Here is a 15,263-nt window from a genome sequence, read left to right as displayed (position 1 = left end):
AGTCAGACCTTTCCAATAATAAGATCTTGTAAAAAAAACGGTCTACTGATTTGTATTGGTGTAGGTAGAACAGGATGAGCAACATTCTTAGAGCGTGAACCAACCCCTTTACTCCCCACACCTCCCTGCCATTGACTTCAAGGTCCTTTGTCTTTTTCCATATCTCCAAAAAATTGTAAGCAATTATTCTAAGAAATGAAAATTATTTTCAACCCCTTATTATTTTTCTTTTGATTTTTTGTAACAATGCCCAGAGACGGACCTTTACTCCTTGGACTTCCGGTAGGGGTAGAACTCCTGAAGTGAAATTCAACCACTTTGAGGAGGTCATACCCAGAAAATTACTGAGAAATCATTCAATGGTAAAAACCACCATTTATAAAGCACCACAAAAATGAGGAAGGCTAAACAAGAAGTTAAGCCAATGTTGAGACAGTGGTAAGGAGGCAAATGCAAAGTTAGCATTCATTTTGAGAGGAATAGAATGTAAAAGCAAGGGTATAATGCTGAGGGTTTTTATGGCATTAGCCATACCACACTTGGCGTATTGTGAGCACCTTATCTAAGAAAGGATGTGCTGGCATCAGAGATGGTCTAGAGGAGGTTCATGAGAACGATCCCGGGAATGAAAACGTTAAACTGTGACAAACAAGAGAAAATCTGCAGATGCTGGAAATCCAAGCAACACACACAAAATGCTGGAGGAACTCAGCAGGTCAGGCAGCATCCACAGAAAAGAATATAGTTGATGTTTGGACCGAGACCCTTCAGCAAAGCACTGAAGGGTCTCGGCCCGAAACGTTGATTGTCACTCTTTCCCATAGATGCTGCCTGGCCTTCTGAGATCCTCCGGTATTTTGTGTGTGTTGTTTAGGTTAACTTATGAGTTATGTTTGATGGCTCTGGGCCTGTACTTGCTGGAGTTTAGAAGAAGGATGGGGACCTGACAGAAAGCTATCGAATATTGAAAGGCCTAGACAGAGTGAACATGGAAAGAATGTTTCCTAGAGCGGGGGAGTCTAGGACCAGAGAGCACAGCCTCAGAATATAAGAATGTTGCTTCAAACAAAAGGTGGTGAATCTTTGGAATTCATTGCCACAGATGGTTGTGGAGGTCAAGTCACTGAGTATATTTAAAGTGGAAATTGATAGGTTCTTGCTTAGTGAGGGTGTCAAAGGTTACGAGGAGAAGGCAGAAGAAAGGAGGATAATGTCATGTTTTGGACAACTTGAATTCAAATATCAGTGGAGTTGGAGATGAGTGCGATTATTATGAATATGAGGTCAATGTAAATCTAGGGGTCATTGCCAATATGTAATTATGTACATTCAGAGAGAATGCTAGGTTCATATCACTCCAGTGTGTACAAAGTGGTCAGTATGAATTTGAGGCAATGTGAAATGAAGGACCAATGTGAACCGAGAGGACTCAGTGTGAAGTTCTGGTTCGCGACTCGCTAACCCTTACCAAATTAATCAGGCAGAGACTGGGTGGAAGCGCTTCTACAATGAAGCAGACAGCTACCAGTGTTACGTACTTTAATGTAGGGATGTTTCTCGCAGGTCGTTCCCCACTGCCGGGCACAACGCTCCTCTTTCCTATGCTGATAAAACTCCGGCTTTTGAAGTATGGCCACTCTGCGGCCCGCATAGACAAGGGCAAAGGCTGAACTGCCATCTAGGCGATCCTTGTCTTCTGTGCTAACGGGCAGGACGATTGGAATAGTCAGGTTGATGATTCCACCTGTAGACAGAAAATCCCATTCATTATTCCACAGGATAAACATCGCTTGTTACAATCAACACAACAGAATACGTTATTCAGATAGGAACATTCTGAATAGAGGTAGTAAATTCCATTCTTCAACTTGGTCATCAATTTTATTACATCATGGCTGGTCAATTGTACACTTACGTTTGCTCCTTGTTCCTAAGGTAAGTCTATCAACTCAACCCTAAAAGCTGAAATTTTTCTGTGGTACTAATTTGCAATTGAAGACACTGACAAACTATAAGAATCTTAATCTTTAGTGAAAGCATCCTGACTGGCTGCATCATATGAACTCTAATGCACAGAGGCTGCAGAGCAAGGTGGACTCAGCCATTTCCATATTGGGTACAGCTCTTCCCACCAGCGAAGACATCTACAAATGGTGCTGTTTCAACATCCATCAAAGACCCCACCATCCAGACCAGGAACTCTTCTATTTGCTGCCATCAGGCAGGAGGTACAGGAGCCTGAAGACCCAGGCCTCAAGGTTCAAAAGTAGCTTCTTTCCAGGGTTCTTGACTGACCTGAAATACCTCCCTGGACTCGCACTAATGCTGTTATGTTTATGTTTATATTCCTGACGAAGGGTCTCGGCCCGAAACGTCGACAGTGCTTCTCCCTATAGATGCTGCCTGGCCTGCTGTGTTCTACCAGCACTTTGTGTGTGTTGTTGTTTGAATTTCCAGCATCTGCAGATTTCCTCGTGTTTATGTTTATTTTGTTGTGTAAGGTCGAGTGGATAGTCATGGGACTTTTTCTCAGGACAGAAATGGCTAATGTGAGAGGGCAAAACTTTAAGGTAATTGAAGGAAATACGTGTGTGTGTGAAAGGGGGGGGAATGTTCATTACATAGAGACACAGAGTGTGGCAGGTGCACAGAACACCCTGCTAGGGTTTGTGGTAGAGGCGGATACATTAGGGGTATTTAAGAAACTCTTAGATAGGCACATAACTGATAGAAAAATAGAGGACTATGTAAGAGAGAAGGGTTAGATTGATCTTAGAGTAGGTTAAACATTTATCACCCAACATCATGGCCTGTGCTATATTGTTCCATGTTAATTTAAGTTTATACCATATATATCTGCCATGTTTGTAATGTACTGTGCTGCTGCAAAAAACTAACTTTCATGGCAATTATACTCTGCCAATGGATATACTCATGACAATAAACTTGAACTTGAATTTACTGAACATGAGCTTGATGTTTCTTTAAAAAAGTTTATTTTACATACACTGTGAAAAAGCGGCTTCTACATGTGCCCAGCAAGGGTTCATTAGGAGACAACCATTCGATTCGCCCACTGCCCTTCCCCTGCAACCCCATGGGGAATAATTTGTCTGTCCACTCTATCAAGATTCTTTTACTATGTTAGTGCATTTATCGGCTCGATGCTTATCTATCTGCTTTCCAGGAAATGAGACCTAAGTTTTGTATCCTGTTCTCACAATCTGACCCTCTCAATAGATCTATGAAGTTTGACCCAAAGGAACAGCTACCTCATCAATCATTCTTCACTCACTGAGAATGGAAGTTACGTTTTTGCTTTCTTTCACACTCGTTTTATTGCAAACTTACAGTTCACTCTCAGTTTTGTATCACACATTTTGACATTGATCTGAGCCATGTGGGAAATAAACCACAAGGTCTTCACAGCCTGGGGCCCAAGGGTCTCCTGCTCAAAGATTGTCAGGAAGCACTACCTGGCAAAACACACTATACGTTAACTTAGTTTTAATGCAAGCAAGCAAGGCACTCGTTGAGAGGGAAGTTGGGTCCTTATTTAAATGTACAAGTCTAGATTTGATTGTATCCGTAATCTGTTCCTTGATTTGAAATATCTATTATTCTGGTTGCATTTTAACACAAGTTTGTTTCCATGTACTTCGGGGTAATGCATTCCAGATGGAGACAACTCATCCCTCTTGCAGATGAGGCATATTAAAAGCACATTTGCACAAGCACTGTTCTATATCCAGTTTATCATTCTTTTCCTTATGTTGGAGTTTCTTCTTCCCCACACAACCTTCTATTGTGTCACAGGATGTCTTTATTACAATGAAGGAATACCGTGCTGGCCCAGATTTTACTGTTACTGACACAGGAAAAATAGCTGCTACTCGCTTTACTGACATTTGCTCACAGAATTTCTCAGGTTTCTCAATGCAGAATTCAGCATGCCATCAAAAACTTTGACAAGTTTCCACAGATGCACAGTGGAGAGGATCCGGACTGGTTGAGATGCAGGAGTGAAAAGATCTACAAAAAGTGGTGGATGCAGCCCAGTCCATCACAGGCAAAGCCCTCCCCACCACTGAGCAGATCTATAAGGAGTGCTGCCACAGGAAAGCAGCTTCCATCATCAAGGGCCCCCAACATTCAGGCCATGCTGCCATCGGGTAGGAGGTAGAGGAGCATTAGGTCCTACACCACCAGCTTCAGGAATAGTTATTACCCTTCAACCATCAGGCTCCTGAGCCGGCATGGATAACTTCACTCACCTCAACTCTGAATTGATTCCACAATCTATGGCTCTACAACTCATGTTCTCAGTAATATTTACTTACTTATTTACTTTTTTATTTGCATAGTTTCTCTTCTGGATGTTTGTCAATCTTTTTGTGTTTAGTGTTTCACTGATTCTATTGCTACCATCAGGGAGGTGATAAATCAGCCTGAAGTACTACACTACCAGGTTCAAGAACAGTTACTTCCCTTCAGTAACTGGTTCAGTAGTCATGAACCAACCAATCACTACCACAGAATAGCAACACTATGATCACTTCGCACTAAAACGGACTTGGCTTTATTTTGTTCTAATTGCTTCTTTCTTAGAAAAGATTTGTGCAAGCTGTGTTGTCTTTGTTTTTCTTGAGATTGCCACTTGTTTGTCTTGACATTTGTCTGTGATGCTGCTGCAAGCTAGTTTCTCATTGCACCTGACCTGCAAATACATGCACTTGTGTACAGGACAATAAACTCCTTTCAATTTTGGCTTCAAAATTAATTTTCGGAAGAAAATGGGGTTGAGGGTTAATTTTGATTCGAGTCTCCAACACTCATTTATTTCCGAAGAAGTGATACTCCAAAATTGTGAAGTTTTACTTTCAGGGGAAGTTTTATTTTTAGCTGCGATCATCATTTCTCATGTTGTTAATAATTCTCTTTCAACTGGATGTACTTTTTGTTCCTTCGCTAATGTATTTTGTGAGAAATAAATGGATAAAAACTCCAGGTTCACATCATCACAGGAGTTTTGGAGCAGTCTATCGGTTTTAGAACACTGCACTCGGGGGAGCATTGAAGCTCTAACATCATCCTCTGGATTTCCACGTTTAACTGCACAAGTGGAAATGAGAGATGTTGTCAAATATATCAAAAACATTGCTAGCTTCACTACCATTAAACATCACAATAGTTGGATCATTTACTTAAGTTCATTCAAAGGTGTCAGAGGTACAGATTAATATCTGTGCAGTGTTCAGACACAATATTTGATGCAACTCTGGAATTTTCTAAAAAGTGTTCATTAGATCTCAATTTCATGAAATCTTTTATAGTGTCTTCTCAATATATTGTTAAATTAAATCTGTCCCATGGCACATTGACTGAAACTAAAATCGCATATAAAGCATTCTTCCTTTCAGACTTCTTAAAGATCAGAGCTTTCCCTGTATCAGTAGAGGGACATCCCTTTAGAGTAGAGCTGAGGAGAATTTCTTTAGCTAGAGGCTGAGAATCTGTGAAGTTCATTGCCACAGATGGCTGTGGAGGACAAGCCTTTGGGTACATTTAAAGCAGATGTTGATGGGTTCTTGATTAGTAAGAGCATCAAAGGTTACAGGGAGAAGGCAGAAGCATTGGGGGTGGTGGTTGGGAGGGACAATAATTCAGCCATGATAGAATGGTGGAGTCGACTCAATAATTCTTCTCCCGTGTCTTATGGTCTTATAACTTCACCAATTTCCAGATGGAATCAATATCTGACATCACATTTAAAGGAATAATTTACTCCATTTCCAGACAGCGTAGAAGTCTGAATTTTTACTCTTTGTTGGCAACATTCTGTAGTTTTCTTTAAATCTTTTGGGCCTTTTAAACAAATTTCATGGACACTTAATGTTGAAATGTTGTGTTTTCTTTCTATTTATTTTATTGGCTTTTCAATGGTAATATGTCCAAACAGAATTAGGAGTCATCAAACTCTGTTGATACTCTGTATATTTTCCTTGTACATTTCCAGACAACCATTGGCTGAATGTGCAATGTAGAACTCTATAGGATTCCCATCTTCATCTTTAAAAGCAAATGTCCATATTCATCTGTTCAACCAAGCTTTGTGTTATTTCTCCTCCTGCCTGGTGTTTGAATTAGTTACTTGCCTCTGTTTGTGAATTGTCTTGGTTGCAATGTTAAATAATACAGACACTCCCTGATATTTGTAAGGCTTCCATTCCTGAGACATGTCTGTAAACCAATTTTTCAGTAAGTCAGAAACAATTTCAATGAGGGTCGATTAACAAGAACACTTTCTTATTATTTTCCCCCTGTGTCTTCATTGCTGTTTCCTGAAGGGTGGAGGAAATGCAGGAGAACAAAGACAACCTGGCACCGTACCGTTCAGGCAGAAATGAGGACCCTGAACTACACCTGGAGCACATTGGAGAAGATGGCCAAGGACAGTCAGAGATGGAGAAGCTTCATTTCCGCCCTAAACACCAGCGTCATAATGGGCAGTAAGTAAGTTCCCCATGTCACAACAATTGTCCTGAATCAGAATGTCCCACGTCCAATGGCTAGTTCAATGGCCTGAAAATCTTAATGGACATTTCATTGTTTAATAAAGTACTTTACAAGTGTTAATAGAAGAGATTGCCTTGTCAGTTTCCAAAGTTAATTTCTTAAGTGGCCTCCCACTGTAACCTGCTAACCTGTGTTCTATGACAATGGTGTGCATTTGATTACAGTGGGGAGGTTTATGTATATAATTTTGTTTTGAAGACTGGATGTCTTTTGAATTACTAGCTGCTATACCTGTTCCATAATTTAGGAAGACATTTGCATTTCAATAACTAACTTTCCTATCCTGAGAAATCCTTATGGAAGAATTTGCATGTCTTGGATTTCTGCTGGATCGGTGAACCTGAAGTTGTAATATAGAGATTTCATATTCTGATTCTTAATGAGCAATTTAAAAAAACTGAGTTCAAAATGCTTCAAAATCTGACCAACTGAGACAATTATTAGATTATCACTGAATGCACTATCACGTTCAATTTTGTCTTTCAAGGAAGGGAGTCAAGTTTCCCAAAAGTGACTAACTTATGATGCCAATCCAATACTATGTCGCCAACCTTCTTTAGCCTCTGTTTCTTGGATAGTCCTCAATTGCAAATTAACACTGAAAAACTCTCACAGCCTTTCCAGCCCTGTCACTGCTGGCCATATTCCAATTGAATAAATCAAAACATGCAGTCTCTTGCTTACTTTTGGAAAATAAAATAAATATGTTTCTTCTTGAATAAAGAATTTATGGTAATGCCTTCACTGTTCCTTGAAAAGTAAAAGAAACCAAGGTTTATTTCTGGTTTAAAAGCTGGCAGAAACTAAGCTGCCCACATAAAGAAACCAGTTCACGGTAGAAAACTGTTGGATTTGTACAACGTCTTTCATAGAACATCCCTAAGTGCTTCACCAATAATATACAACTTTTAAAATATAACTGAACTGGCCAGCCAAATTAGCACATTGCAAAAATCCTATGACCAGCAGAAAGACAGTTCATTCATTATGGTCATGTTGTTTGAGAAATAACTTTTGGTCAAGATACTACAGTATGTAAGGCTATTGACACTCAGTTTGAAAAGCAACGTAAGATCTCTACCACCACCAGAAAAGTCTCTACCAGTAACTGACACGCACAAACAGGAGTTCCTGAAGCTCACACTTCCAGACTGGATGGCTCCCTGTCTGGAATAGTATGGGACTGCTGCCTTCAGGCACTCAGTGGATGAATCTGATAGTCACCCACCACAACCCACCTCCACCAGAATCTAACACCTTATCCTGGATCCATCTGGTATGATGTGCAGAACAGCGACTGGATAAGATCTCAGCAGTGTTTCAAAAGGGGTTTCAGGTTTTCTTTTAAAATGGAATAAAGATTACAGAAGCAGAAAGGTTTTATTCCTTTTGAGCATCGCTCGACTGAAGTGTACCGTAATTGTCTAGAATTTGCAGTAAGTGGAGAGTTGCTCAGACTTTCCTCTGTCTATTGCACAAATACAAATTAACCTCATCTGGTTATCCCACCTGGAATTTGTGATTCAAAGCCAACTTGTTCCTGTTTAATGAGGTCCACAACTATTCACTGTGGGATGGCGTAGAATGTGCCTCATCCTCAAATAATTAAAATGACTGTAAGCTGGCTGAGCTTTGCCTTTCGGTTTGAACGATCAAAGCATTCAAAACCATTTGAAGACTATTAAAACCATTAATATAAAATAATATTTAAAACATTTTAAAATATTGAATGCATTTAAAGACATTCTAATTAAGAAACATTAATTATCTACAACATAACATATTTTAATCCCTAGGAACTGATGCTGTCAAGAAAAAATCTCTACACCAGTTGCAACTCCGGCACAAGATGTTCATGTGTGTTTTGTGTGGGACATTTGCTTTTGTTTGGAAATCCTGGAGTCGTATTTACAAAGGGAATTATCAGCAGTCATCGGGGTAAATGCCTATACTATCCTGCACAATTAGGTTAAATTCCATGTTCTATGTTGGATCTGACATTTCTCTGTAAGAGTCTAGATGGACTATAAAACCATAGAACATTACAGCACAGTACAGGCCCTTCAGCCCTCCATGTTGTGCCGACCCATATAATCCTTAAAAAAAAGTACTAAACGCACACTACCCCATAACCCTCTATTTTTCTTTCATCCATGTGCCTGTCCAAGAGGTTCTTAAATACCCCTAATGTTTTAGCCTCCACCACCATCCCCGGCAAGTCATTCCAGGCACTCACAATCCTCTGTGTAAAAAACTTACCCCTGATGTCTCCCCTAAACTTCCCTCCCTTAATTTTGTACATATGCCCTCTGGTGTTTGCTACTGGTGCCCTGGGAAACAGGTACTGACTATCCACCCTATCTATGCCTCTCATAATCTTGTAGACCTCTATCAAGTCCCCTCTCATTGTTCTACACTCCAAAGAGAAAAGTCCCAGCTCTGCTAACCTTGCTTCATATGACTTAATCTCCAAACCAGGCAACATCCTGGTAAATCTCCTCTGCACCCTCTCCATAGCTTCCACATCCTTCCTATAATGAGGTGACCAGAATTGAACACAATACTCTAAGTGCGGTCTCACCAGAGATTATCTGCCATTAGAGCTCCCAGTTTATGTTCCTGACCTTCCCACCTTTCTTCTGTACCATCCAAGGCAATGTTTTCCTCAATTACATTTTTAATCATCTGCTTTTTTAAAAAAAAACCTCAGTCTGTAAACTGCCCCTTCCACGCTCCAGTTCAAAAATTCCTGCCATACATACTGCTTGTATTGCTGTTGGATATACGGGTATTAAGTACCTTCTGTACCTAATGAAGTAGCCACTGAATGTATATTCATGGTCATCTGCTGCTATAGCCCGTCCAATGTGTTGTGTGTTCACAGATGCTCCTCTGCACACCGCTGTTGTAACAGGTTACTGTCACCTTTCTGTCAACTTGAACCAGTCCGCCCATTGACCTCTGACCTCTCTCATTAACAAGGCATTTTTACTCTCAGAACTAATACTCACTGGATGCTTTATGTTTTCTGCAACATTTTCTGTGAACTGTTGAGCATGAAAATCCCAGGTAATCAGCAGTTTTTGAGATACTCAAACCACCCGGTCTGGCGCCAACAATCATTCCACCGTCAACGTCACATTTCTTCCCCATTCTAATGTTGGGTCTGAACAACAACTGAACGTCTTGATCATGTCTGCATGCTTTCATGCATTGAGTAGCTGCCACATGATTGGATGATTAGATATTTGTATTAACATGCAAGTGTACTTCTGAATGAATAGTGGCCACTGATTGTATATGCCAACATTTTATATTTGCACAGAGTTTTATTTGACTGAGCTATTTGTTATCAATATGGGAATGCCAATGAACTTCTCTACTCAGAGGGTGTGAAGTTTGATTCTAAGAACAGTATTTAAGACTAAATAGCACCGAGCATTTGGAGGGAAAATAGATTAACGCACAGGGTGAAAAAAGAATACCGGTAAATGTTTTCACTGTTAAACGTTTGATGAGGGAGAGTGCAGGTAGTTTGTGTGTAGTATAAGTATCAGCAGAGACTTGCTGGGTACAATGGATTGTTCCTACTGGCTACATTGAATAAAAACTGAGTGAGTTCTACAATGGGAGGTGATCCACTCTTATCACTAATGACCCATGTGGTGAAGATGAGGACAACCTTTCATGGGTACCATTCTAGTTTTCTCAGACCACATTCGTATCTACAGGCTTCCCTGTGTTTTCTCTTAGAAGTCAGATGGAGTCTTGGATCAATGCAGTGGTTGTACAAGTTGTCACTCCCACCAAAATATGAATTTAAATAGACCTTGGTTTCCAAAGCTCCACCACCCACGTGAAACCATCATGGGATGCATAGATGAAGCAAGAAAATTGAAAGCAGTGATTAAAGTTATCCTAAAATTGGATTTGAAAAGCTGAAGCTTGAAGGGGTAGCTGAAAGAGGATCAGTACTTAGGAATTTTTAGACAAGGTAACTCTACAATGGTTCAACTAGTAGAAATGCTCTCTCACAATTCCAGTGACCTGGCTTCGATAAACCTCACCTCAGGTGCTTACTGTGTGATGTCTGCATGTCTTCCTTTGACTGTGCGGGTTTGGCACATCCAATCAGTTTTTCCTCCCCAAAGGGATGCAAGTTGATAGGTTAGATGAGCACCTTAAATTGTCCCTGGCATACAGGTGAATGGCAGACCTTGAGGAGAGCTGATAGAAATGTGCGGAAAATAAAATGGGGTAAGTGTAACTGTAATGGTCTGAACAGATTCAGTGGGCTGAAAGGCCTGTTTCTGTGCTAGATCATTTGATAATCTGGTAAAATGGTGATGCACTCGGACACAGCCGCTTCTACGGAGTCAAGCAAAGGTATTATTGCCTTCATAAATGTATTTGTTACAATCTCAAGACCCAGCTGGATATTTGTAGCCGTGCAGGACAGAGGCATTGGAGCTGGTGCCAGAGGTGGTCTGGTGCAGTGTCCATGCTGGCATTGGAAGACAACCGAGATTGTGTTCGGCTGCAGACTGCTTCAGTATTCGTGGTCTCAGGGATTTGCACTAATTTTTGTTGTTGTTGTGTGACTGCATTTTACTGCTGTTTTACATGTGCTGTATGTGCTTTGTGCTATGCATGACTGTTGGTACTGCGTTTAGCACCTTGGCCCGGAAGTAATGCCAGTTCATTTGGCTGTATTCATGTGTGGTTGAATGGCAATTAAACTTGAACTTAAAACTTAATTTATAGGATAAATGGAGCCCATTCAGCCACTAATATCCTTGACTGTAGCAGCAATTCAGTTTAATGGCTGTAATCTAAACCTATTTCTTTTACTTTCTTTGTATCCTTCTAGAGTTTTATTTTCAAATATGTACTCATCTTTGTATCTAGCTATCTATACCTTTTCTTTATACCTTCTAGCTATCCTCTTCCTCCTCCCCCACCTTTTTATTCTGTTGTTATCCTTCCTTTCCAGTCCTGAAGAAGGGTCACAGTCTGAAACATCGATCATTTATTCATTTCTGTAGATGCTGCCTGACCTGCTGAATTCCTCCAGCATTGTGCATGTTACTCATCTTTGTCTGCATATTCTTACAATTGCAAAGAATAATCTGTGTGCAAACAGTCCTTTCAACATTCTACTTCAGTTTGTTTTTAATCATAGTTCTGTTTGCTCATTAACTACTGTAGTTTGCTCTCAATGGTTCTCACAGTTTTTCTTGACATGGGTACGCTCAGATCCAGAAGCAATTCTTCTGTGACTTGTCTGATGCTAAGATTACTGAGTTCACATACAAAAAAAAAATCTTTTTTTCCCAGCAAAAGTTGTGCGGGAAGAGCAAAGCCTGAATTGGGTTGTGAGGCTCCCTTGTCTTATTTCACACACTGAACTCAGCTAGCCAGCCAGAAGCCATTCTCTCTCGGAGTACAAGCTGCATCCACAGCCCAGTTGGAAGCTGCAGTAGCAGTTTCTACTACTGCCCAGACCACATACCTGGTAACTGCCTCATCCTCATCAGGTGACACTCTGCCACTGGCTCTTGTCCCAGACCTTCCCCAAGGAGTGATTAAACACTTAGCACATGACCTCCACAGAGAAGAAGTCATCACCCTGACACAGTGGTGTCAATAAAACAACCTCTCCCTCAATGTCACAAAAACAAAGGAGCTGGTTGTGGACTACAGGAGGAATGGAGACGGGCAAACCCCTATTGACATCAATGGATCTGGGGTTGAGAGGGTGAACAGCTTTAAGTTCCTTGGCATAAACATCACCGAGGATCTCAGGTGGTCTGTACATACCGGCCGTGTGGTGAAAAAAGCACAACAGCGCCTCTTCCACCTCAGCCGGTTGAAGAAGTTTGGTATGGGTCCCAAAAGCCCAAGGACTTTCTACAGGGGCACAATTCAGAGCACCCTTACTGGCTGCATCACTGCCTGGTATGGGAACTGTACTTCCCTCAATCACAGGACTCTGCAGAGAGTGGTGTGGACAGCCCAGCGCATCTGTAGATGTGAACTTCCCACTATTCAGAACATTTACAGAGACAGGTGTGTAAAAAGGGCCCGAAGGATCATTGGAGACCTGAGTCACCTCAACCACAAACTGTTCCAGCTGCTACCATCCAGGAGACAGTACCGCAGCATAAAAGGCAGAACCAACAGGCTCCAGGACAGCTTCTCCCACCAAGCTATCAGACTGATTAATTCACACTGATACAATTGTATTTCTATGTTATATTGACTGTCCTATTGTACATACTATTTATTATAGATTACTATAAATTGCACATTGCACATTTAGAGAGACACAACATAAAGATTTTTACACCCCATGTATGTGAAGGATGTAAGTAATAAAGTCAATTCAATTCAATTGCTGTTATATTTATATATTCTACAGTTCATTTTGGATTTTATTTCATACTTTTGACTTTAAAGTATCTATTTTTCCACTCACTTTTAGCTATCTTTCCATTCTGTTTGGCGTCAGCCATGCTGTGAGTGGCGCTTGTGCAAGAAGGTTGTAGATCAAGGAACGTGAGCAGCAAAGGAGAAACTTGGGCTTACACTGCAGCAGAGTACAGGCTGTGTTTTCCTCTTCAATTATGCTACTTTGAATAACAGAAAGGTGCCAGTACTTACTCTTCATAAACATCTCTACGTCAGATTAACTGGTCATCTTCTCATTACTATGTACGGGATCATGCTAAGTTCAAATTGTTTGATGCATTTACTAGATGGTGTTGCTAACTATTCTTCAAAAGTACATTAATAGCAGTAATGGGATAACACTGTCCTACTGGCAAAATCTAAAAAAAGTGGTGACATACCAGTGTCTCATTTTCTTTTGTTTTTGATCATTATTCCAGTTATGAAAATGGCAAAAGAAGACCGGGCCAGCTTTAAACAGTATGGAGTGCAAGAATGAGACACTTGAACTTGGCAACAGAATTGCAGTGAACTTGTCCTGGTAGCTGGTATCTAAAGGCATGAGATCAACTACAAGTGGTGATGTAATGCATGTCTCGACTATAAAGAGTGGAGAAACATTACACTCCACAATTGTAATGTTAAAGACTACTGCCATCAGTGATAATGCTCGGGAATTTGTGGTCAGTGATTCTTACCGTCCAGCAGCATCCCAAAGTGCAAAACTTGCAGGTATTCCTTTTCCCTCATGAAGCCTGAGAGGGGAGTTGCCCAACCTTCAGATAAAACTTGCACCCACTGCAGATCCAGCTACAAGAGAACAAATCAAGAGCAAGGTAATGGCTATCTCCAACAAGAGAATCACACCAACAGCTATCAAGGCATTTAATAGCCTTACCTTTGCCGTGTCCCCATGATCAACCTTCTGCAGAACCACCGCTGATCGGAAACATAACTGAACCAGCTACATAAATATCATAGCTATTGGACTAGGTTTGAATCTGGTTGCATTGTGGTAAGACACTTCACACAGATCTGCCATCATCTACAAGATCTAAGTCAGGTGGAATGCAGAGTCATGCAGGGCAGATTTGATGGACTGAATGGCCTACTCCTGCTCTTATGTTTACGCCTTGTGGAATCCTTGCCATCTGCCTGGATAACCAAGGCTCCCACAATACTCAAGAAACTCAATATTATCTAGGACACATAAACTGATTTGATTGGCAGCTCCGATCATACCATAAGCTCACTTCCTCCATTACCCACTACAATGTGTACTATTTACCACAATTACTCACCTAGACTTCAACATCACCTACTAAACCTGCCAGCTCTGTTGGTAACGTGTTCATCCATTACATTAAAGCAATTGTCTATTAGATAAAAGGAATTCTCTCTGTTTGGGTGGGTTGTTTATTACCTAAGAGCAACCCTCACAGAAATTTTATTCGGACTATTATATAGATAAGTGAAAGTGCAGAGAATGGAGGGATATGGGCCATATGTAGGCAGAAGGGATTAGTGTAATTAGGCATTATTAGCTTGTTTCATTTGACACAACATCATGGTCTGAATGGCCTGTTTTTTTCTATGTTCTGTATTAAATCATAGTTTCAGTCTATTTCCTTTCAATTTTTTTTTTACCAAGACTTCAAAGACACTTTTCAAGATTTCCCCCTCAGCAGGACAGTTATAACACTATACTCTGCTTAAATCCAGAGCAAATGTTTTCCATCTATACATCATCTCATTTATACCCACTAGGCTGCAAATTATAATGCATAAGAAAGCTTTTATGCTATTGTGGAGTGTCATAGGAAGTCTTAAGGGTGCCATAAGAAGGGAATGGGAAATCAAGTGCTATCTTGGATCGGGTCCTGTGCAATGAGACAGTTAAAATTGGTGATTTTGGAGTTAAGGGTCCTCTTGGAAAGCGTGATCACAGTATGATTGAGTTTCTCATACAAATAGAGGGTGCAATGGTTCAATCTAAAACCAGTATATTATCACTAAACAAGGGAGACTACAACGGGATGATGGAGGAGTTGGATAGGGTAGACTGGGAACACAGGCTATATGGTGTGATGATTGAGAAACACTTTCAAAGAGATTTTTCACAGTTCTCAATTAAGTATACTCCAGTTAAAAGCAAAGACAGTAAGGGTGGGGAAGCCAGCCATGGATAACTAAAGAAATAAAGGAAGGCATGTATAAAAAGTCACCAAGAGTAGTGG

The 15,263-nt window shown here is 40.6% G+C and overlaps 1 protein-coding gene across 1 annotated transcript in view; it reads right to left on the bottom strand.

Annotated features, from left to right (window-relative positions):
- The window catches only part of LOC140715316 (bifunctional 3'-phosphoadenosine 5'-phosphosulfate synthase 2-like), an 86,547-nt gene that overhangs the window by 16,672 nt on the left and 54,612 nt on the right, over positions 1-15,263 (bottom strand). Inside the window, exons 7-8 of the mRNA XM_073027353.1 lie at positions 13,725-13,836; positions 1,539-1,744 (exon numbers count right to left, since the gene is read on the bottom strand). Coding sequence (XP_072883454.1) covers positions 1,539-1,744; positions 13,725-13,836 — 318 coding nt within the window. The remainder of the gene's footprint in view (positions 1-1,538; positions 1,745-13,724; positions 13,837-15,263) is intronic.

The sequence above is a fragment of the Hemitrygon akajei genome, chromosome 23 (assembly GCF_048418815.1).
Source record: "Hemitrygon akajei chromosome 23, sHemAka1.3, whole genome shotgun sequence".
Lineage (NCBI taxonomy): Eukaryota > Metazoa > Chordata > Chondrichthyes > Myliobatiformes > Dasyatidae > Hemitrygon > Hemitrygon akajei.
This window is presented reverse-complemented; position numbering and strand designations above follow the sequence as displayed.